The 8,248-nt window shown below is 42.3% G+C and overlaps 1 protein-coding gene across 2 annotated transcripts in view; it reads left to right on the top strand.

Annotated features, from left to right (window-relative positions):
- Positions 1–8,248, top strand: part of WASHC5 (WASH complex subunit 5) — a 55,436-nt gene that overhangs the window by 38,986 nt on the left and 8,202 nt on the right. For both annotated transcript variants that reach the window (XM_007456060.1, XM_007456061.1), the window contains 6 exons: positions 182–306; positions 2,998–3,160; positions 3,548–3,650; positions 3,739–3,818; positions 6,182–6,285; positions 7,050–7,179. In XM_007456060.1, the coding sequence (XP_007456122.1) occupies positions 182–306; positions 2,998–3,160; positions 3,548–3,650; positions 3,739–3,818; positions 6,182–6,285; positions 7,050–7,179 (705 nt within the window). The remainder of the gene's footprint in view (positions 1–181; positions 307–2,997; positions 3,161–3,547; positions 3,651–3,738; positions 3,819–6,181; positions 6,286–7,049; positions 7,180–8,248) is intronic.

Below are 8,248 nucleotides of genomic sequence, written 5' to 3'. Positions count from 1 at the left end.
CATTCCTGAGAGGCTATTAATACAATTTTTAAAATTTCTTCTTCAAAATCAAGGAACATTTATATTCACTGTTCATGCAACATTGTCTTTGTAAAACTATGTGGGAAAAGGATAAGTAGGTTACCTTACCAAAGATGTACTAAATATTTATGTTCTTGGGGTTCTTTTTTTTTTTTCCTAGGTTCAAGACTGGCAAAGTATGTACCAGTCCACACATATTCCAATACCAAAGTTTACCCCTGTGGATGAGTCCGTAACATTTATTGGTAGACTCTGCAGAGAAATCTTGCGGATCACGGACCCAAAGTAGGTGTATCTGAATTCCACTGGGCTTTGAACGCCATGGACAGTGTCTCTAAACGTATATCACATCTACTTAGATCACACCCTTGTTCCTGCCACAATTGGAGCCTTTCTAATGGTCTATTAACTTCACTTTTTCTGAGACTGCATATTTTCCTCAGTGTGACTGAGGAGACCCCAGTCCAAAGACATATAGATGAAAACAATTATAAGGTCTGTTTGGCCACCTCTTATTTTAGTCTCTGCTTCTCTTGCTTTCCAGCTGACATTTTACTCACTTGGGTTTGTGGACTCTCTGGTTTATTAAAACTTTTAAAATTCCAAATTGCTCCTCTGTGCCTGTGTACCTATGGCACACTCCTGCATTGCAGTCACTGGCTCTTGCACTTGCCAGCTCATACCCTGACCTTTTAAGATGACCTCCTTGTTTCTTAGCCCCACCCAGGCACTTCTGCATAAGGACCGGAATTTTTTAAAAATATTTATTTATTTGGTTGCACCAGGTCTTAGTTGCGGCAGGCAGGCCCCTTAGTTGCAGCATGTGGGCTCCGTAGTTGTGGCATGCGGGCTCCTTAGTTGAGGCTCGCCAGCTCCTTAGTTTCGGCATGTGAACTCTTAGTTGCGGTGCATGTAGGATCTAGTTCCCCAATGAGGGATCGACCCTGGGCCCCCCCTGCATTGGGATCGCAGAGTCTTATCCACTGTGCCACCAGGGAAGTCCCAAGACCAGCATTTCTTGAGCACTCACCTTGTGTACTCTTCCTAGCCCCTGGCACACATCCCTTCACTTACTCATCACAGCAGTCTTAAAGGGTGGGCATTGTTATTCGTCCCATGTTAAATCAAAGTAACTGAGGCACCGAAAAGCTCAATCACTTGCCCAGAAGCTAATAAACAGTGGGCCCAGAATACACATCAGGTGCTCTGACTCCGGAGCCCAACTGTTAAAGCACGTGTCATTCAAGGGCAGACTTGCAGCCATAACTCACAGTTTATATACAGTCACATGGGTGAAAATCTCATAATCAAAACAGCCCTGAGAATATTTCAGGTGGGCACCACAGTGGAGGCTTGATGCTGCCTGTCTCAGAAGTCCAGCTGAGCCAGTTTCCCTTATTTTTTTCAGTTGAGCCTCTGATGAAGCAGTTGGTACTAAGCCCAACCAAGGGGAAAGCAGGCTCCTGCCTGCTGTCTTATGTTCACCCCTGGGTCATGCTTGCTCAGTCATTCCGCCTGGTATGGTTACCCAGGGAAAGATGATTTCTCTTCTTTTTCAGTTCAGCTATGCGTGCATAGTTGGCTTTGTGTAAATTGAATGCCCGTATCACATGTCTTCTTTATACTACCTTCAAATTCAGGCTGATTTTGTCCTTCAAAACTTATGAAGCTTGACAAACCAGATGTCACCTTCAGCAGAAATGAGTTCTGTCTATGCCTCACGGGCCAGAAAGCGTAAATGATCCGAAACGCTTTGTGACTCCTCTTGGGCACCCATGGGTTGATCACCAAAGCCCTCCTAGAAAACTGTCCGCCTGACTCACCTAGTGCCGTGTTAATACTGGCAGAAAGGATTAAGCGTGATTGGGATTTCCATGTCGTATATGATTTCATCATCAAAATTGGGAGCCTCTCAACTGACGCATTTAGAGTGCCAGCACTGAACGATGGAAGCAGGACACTGAAGCCTGAAAGTAGACTGTGGCTCTGGAAGTCATCTTGTTGTTCCATTTACTTCCAAATTAAAAATTCCCTAGCTCCTGAGCCTCTTTTATTTCCCTCCCAAGCCTCATTTCAGTAAAGATATGTATTGGCTCTTAGGATTGGGGGCATATCATTTTGTGGAGGCTGTTGAAGGTAGAGGCTGGGACTCCACCCCAGACCTACCCAATCCAACTCTCCAGAAATGGGATCTGGGCATCTGTTTTTTAATGTGCTCTACCAGTGATTTAAGGTCCCTACGCCAACATTTGAGAACCATTAAAATGGTGGTTATGGGTATGGTGTTGGAAGCCTCGGTTATTTCATCTATAAAATGAAGGTCAAATAGCTTGTACATCACAGCTATTCTGAGGATGAAGAGTGAGCACACGGAAACGTCTTGGCCCAGTGCCTGACACATAGGAAGCACTCAGTAAATGTTGTTGGTTGTTGTTATTGCCACTGTCACACTCCTGAGTCTAAAAGGGAATGGCTGGTCAATGACCAGAACTGGGAGGAAAGAGGAAATGGCTTTGTCATTATAGTCTCAGATGTGAGGACACAAGGATTTGAAGTTCCTTTCTTACCAAATTGGAAATGACACAAGACTCTGTTTTGTCCCTAGTCTCTGGATATTTAAAGAAAGACCCTCCAGAGAGACAACAGGGCTCTAAAGCCTTCCAGCCTGATGGCCAAATCTAGCCTTGTCCTCAAGACATGACTCCAAACAGCAGCCCAACCCAGTGGAAATGAAGCAGTCAAACTGGTGACATAGCAAGGGCAGGAAGAGGTGATTTAACTGAATTTTGCCTTCCTGGCCCAGTGAACGTTCACGGTGAGATGTCTTGGGTGCCTAGATGCAGAGGTTATTAAAGCGCAAATCATGAAACCATTGTTCTTCCTATCCAATGCCCCAAATCCTGTTGCATCCCACATCCCTTCAGGATGAATTCTGAGCTGCTTTTGGGTTTTGAGTTTGTTTTGTTTTTGTTTTAGAATGACATGCCACATTGACCAGCTGAACACTTGGTATGATATGAAAACCCATCAAGAGGTGACCAGCAGCCGCCTCTTCTCAGAAATCCAGAACACCTTGGGGACTTTCGGTCTGAATGGCTTAGACAGGCTTCTATGCTTTATGATTGTCAAAGAGTTACAGGTGAGCCTTTTGGCATTCGTGCATGTTTTCTGCTACCCTGGCGGAGAAGAGAATAGTTCGTTTAACCTTTCTTTTGTGCTTTCCTAGACTGATATCAGGCATGTGTATATGACTCCTGTTAAATAGATAAGAACTGAGAATAAACTGGAGTTTCTTTGGCCAGCATAGTATTTTTATGGGTAGACTGTTCTTGTGAATTTCATCTTGGAAACCGGCAACTCCTCCTAAAATCGGGTGTTTCTGATGGGAACTGGAAGTTGCTGCTTCCCCGTCATCCTATTTGTAGCATTGTGTGAATGCAACTAGTTTGTGTTCTGCATAGCATTTTAGTTAACTGGAGTATTTATTCATTATGTTTTGCTCTTTGATCATGCCTTCTTGTTTTAGAATTTCCTCAGCATGTTTCAGAAAATTATCTTGCGAGACAGAACTGTGCAGGATACTTTAAAAACCCTCATGAATGCCATCAGCCCCCTAAAAAGCATTGTAGGTAAGTGTTCTAAAATGACGCTGAGGTAGAGAGAACACTGTAACCTTTCCAAAGTTACTAAATAGAAAATCATATTTTAACCTTTCAGCAAATTCGAATAAAATTTATTTTTCTGCCATTGCCAAAACACAGAAGATATGGACCGCTTATCTGGAAGCTATCATGAAGGTATGTCGTGGGAGAGAGGGGAGAAGCAAGGCTATGGTTTTTTAGTTATTATTTTCTTGTAACTTGGTTGCCCAAAGAAAGCCACTCTTCTTTCTTTGGCCATCAAAACAAAAACACAACATTTTAGTTTGTCATTATTTCTAAGTTCTTTTGATCTTTGGCTGTTCTTGACTGTGGTTTTCATTGGCCTGTTGTTTTTCTTTGACTGAAGAAAACTTTCATTTTGAAATGACTTTTGGCAAGAGGTGCTTTCACAGAAGGAAATAGAAGTTTTCCTCCCTCAGCTGTACTCCATCCTTATGTAACAAGTTCATTAACGAGCTGCTGTCAGTTTGCCACCCTAATCTGGACTGGCCTGAGTCTCACCTCTGTTAGGAAGCCAAGAGAGATTACAGAGATGCTTAGAAGATGCTTTGGAGGTTTCCCAGTGACTACTATGGGCCACTGTTAGTTGTATCAATAATTGCTGGTAATTCAGTAGTAGCCAAGTCTTGTGTCTAAATCACTGATCTTTACATGAAACCCCCAAGGACCAATTTGTCTTTTTGTCTTGAATTAGGGAAACTGCAGTCACTAAATGGGCATAATAATCTGGAACAGCATGGAAATACTTGTGCTGTTCACCAGTGACAGCAGCCACTATCCACATGGAGCTGTTGGGCGCTTAGAATGTGGCTTGTGGGGAGTGAGGACCTGAATTTCAAATTTTATTTCATTTTAATCATTTAAATTTAAACAACCACAGGCAGCCAGTGGCTGCTTTCTTGGTCAGTGCAGCTCTAGAGAAATCACAGAGAGAAAGAGTGACCGTCCAAAGCTCTCTAATAGGTGAACAAATAGGTAGAATGAGCTTATCACCTCCCAGGCTCCTTAGCCTCTCCAGGATCTTATTTAAATAAGAACAAGTTACATAAAACTGCCTTTATTTCTGTTTCCATTTCCAGATTGGTATTTTCTAGGGAATCCTTGACATAGAGTATCTAGAATTAAGCAAGGAATTATATAGGCAGATACAAGTTTGGAGGGACATTTTTGAGTGGCCTGGAAGAACCCACTGTTTTCTTGGCCTTGCCCTATTCTAATTTTTAAATAATAATAGTTTTCTATTAATAAAAGGATTCTTACTTACAAATAGCATTTTTTGGATTGACTTATTTTCTTGACATAAGTAGAGTAGCCTCGTAAGAATAGTGGTCGAAGGTAGTACATTTGAGGTCGTTTGACACTTTTAACTGTTATAAGCTCCGTTTATCTAAATGATACCTTTTCTTTGCTCTTAGAGAAGACCACTGTTTTTTTCCTTTCTCTGCTCCCAACAACTCAGAGGAAATGTGTTCATTTCTTCTTTATTGTTGCCATCATTACTAAACAACCTCCCTTCCTATTCCTCCTCTCCCCTTTGCTAATCTTTTAGGGATAGCTTTTCTAGAAAAGAAAAGGAATTTACTGCATAAAAAGTTAGGGTATACTGTTGACTTTATGATACCAACAAATTGAACTTGTCAGAGCCAGCTGAACTCTTACCTCAAACTGACCCAAAGATAGTTCCCTAACACCTGACAGTCGCCATGGATACCTCCAAATATCCTTTATGCTCATAACTACTTGGAACTTACAATGGTTGATCCACCATGTTAGCATAACTCCAGGTCACAAATCCATTCTTTTAATAGCTTGCGAATTACATTTTGTTACAGTTGGCTTCCATTGTTATCCTGTGTGTTTTATTTTGTACATTCAAAAGAATTATTCTGAGACGATGTCCACAGTCTTCAGAGGTCCAAGGTGCCAACAGAAGGTTAAGAACCTCTGGATTCGGGGTTATCGTTGTTAGAAGGGCCTTCTTGGAAGATTGTATGTAGATTATTTTATTACGTAGATTATTTCTTGATCTGTAATCCTGAGTGATGTAGACAGGCTTATATTGACCGAATATTAGAGTGAAATGACATCCTTAGGACTTGAGAAATTTCAGTTTAGGACAAATAAAGGAAGTAGGGCTTCTCATTAGTGGGTACTGAACATGGAGAATTTATTCCAAAAGATCAAAAATAGAGCTTCAAAACACACACCTTTAATCCATGGACAATTGAGCATTAATGGATCGCTTTGTAAACTGTTAGACGTCAGGGCTATTTTGAAGTTGGTGTACAAGAATCTCTCCAGACATTTCTTGAAGGGTCCTCTGCTCCGTTAGGGATGATGCTGGCCTTAGCCATAAAGGCAGTCCAGGAAATCCTTGAATTTTTCTTTATAATGTTGTGATCCTTCCAATAAAAACTCGTCATCTTTTTGTTTGTCTCCTCACTATCTCTTTGAAATGCTTGTGTATTTTACCTGTTCTCTCTCTTGCTTGTTCACAGGTTGGGCAGATGCAGATTCTGAGACAACAGATTGCCAATGAATTAAATTATTCTTGTCGGTTTGACTCCAAACATCTGGCAGCTGCTTTGGAGAATCTCAATAAGTAAGTGCCAGCATTTGAAACAGCCAGCTGTGGGCCTGGATTGTTCATCATCAATTAGCATTCCAGTTTCTTGTTCAATACCTGATCTTTTAAGTTCTTCTTGAGTGAGAAGGCTCTCTGAATTTATAGGCTTTCTTCCCATAGGTAATCAAATCTGTCTTGGTCTGTCACTTTTTTTTTTTTGATAGATTCATTTATTCAGCCAACATATATTGATCACTTAACACACACCAGACACCATGCTAGGTACTTGCACAGATTGAGAAGGCAATTATTACCAAAATCCACACCTGGCTTTCCACAGGACTGAGTCACTAATTCTTCTGAGGGCGGGTGGAAGCGCACTGATGCCCAGGTGTGGCTGTGAGAACGCATCCTGGTGCACAGCCACACCCTTTACCTCTCCCTCAGCTTGCTCTCATTTCGAGCCTCCTGCTTAAAGATAAGTAATCTGTGCTTCTTGGTCACAATGTCAGTGCTTTTGACAAAGTAGGTAGTGAAAACAGTCAATTCATAAAACTTTGAATGGTGAAAGCATTTTATTTGGGTGAACTCCAAAAGATAATGTAATTCTAGGTCAAATTTTCCATTTGTAACCAATCACAGGTATGGAAATTGAGAATTAGAAGGATCAAGCCCTTGTTTTACAGGTGAGGACACTGGATCCCTGGAAGATTATAGCTTGTATTAACTGTTGTCTAGATTCATTTTATCTCTAATGTTTATCTCTGTTGTTTTGGTTTTTTTTTTTTTTCTTCATCTAGGGCTCTCCTAGCAGATATTGAAGCCCACTACCAGGACCCTTCACTTCCTTACCCCAAAGAAGATAACACACTCTTATATGAAATCACAGCCTACCTGGAGGCAGCTGGCATCCACAACCCACTGAACAAGGTTAACGATTAAAATATATGATGGTGTGGTGGGGGACAGGGTGGTACCTGAGGTGATCTGGCCCAGATCGCTGTGCTCAGGTACTGAGAGGACCTGGTTCCCGTCCTGGAGCCTACCTTCTCTTGAGTTCCCGCCCTTTCTGGGCTCCCGTTTCCCATGTGTAATATGAGGATGATCACACCATCCCTTCCTGACTCAGGGCTGTGGGAATCAAGTGATACAGTGTTTGTTAGAGCTCGTTGAAAAGTGAAAAGCGCTATATCTATAGGAGATTCGTTTTAGGTTTCTCTGCAGGTTGGTATATGAACTGCTACTAAATGGTGGCATTGATCCTTCTTGCTCAAAGATACTTCCCTCTGTGGCTGACAGTAATCACAGTCATAGTCTGGGGCCACAAGTCCTTTTCTGCAATTCTGATCTCCATAAACCTCTGAGAACTGAAAGTTTTTTCCACAAGTTGGTGCCAGATCTCACTTGGTGCCAAAACCTGTCCCAAACTGACTTGCGGCTGTTTATACTCCTGTGAATTTTCGTGTTTTGATGCCGAAATACTGATAACTTTCATTACAGGTTGTTACCCTAGACTCTATATTACTTTTCTAAAATCTTTATTGTAATATGAAATTCTGAAATCTATACAATCCCCTGGGTTTGGGGTAAAAAATTATGAACCTAAATAGCACCTAACGTTTTGTAATTATGTGCCAAGCACTGTGTTAACCCCACGATGGGTGCTCTCACTTGATCTCAAAGCAGTCCCTTAAATGTGCCCTTGTTGGGAGACGATCCTGAGGCTCAGAGGTTGATAACTTCCCAGGGCTCCAGACTAGCCAGCGATGGAGCCTGGCAGTCTGACCAGAGCTGGCGCTCCTGGCCAGGATGCCACCCCACCTCCCAGGGAACCAGTCCGACGGGGAGGAGGGAGACGGCTGGGTGTGTTCTGACTGTACTTTTCTGCCCCGTGAACTGGGGTGATGCTACATCCAGAGACTGCTCTGTGGCATTGCCTGCGGGAATGCCACTGGACAAAGACATCTGCTTGCTTTCTGCTTACATGCTGCCACGCACT

This window comes from Lipotes vexillifer, unplaced genomic scaffold, assembly GCF_000442215.2.
Source record: "Lipotes vexillifer unplaced genomic scaffold, Lipotes_vexillifer_v1.1 scaffold84, whole genome shotgun sequence".
Classification (NCBI taxonomy): Eukaryota; Metazoa; Chordata; class Mammalia; order Artiodactyla; family Lipotidae; genus Lipotes; species Lipotes vexillifer.
This window is presented reverse-complemented; position numbering and strand designations above follow the sequence as displayed.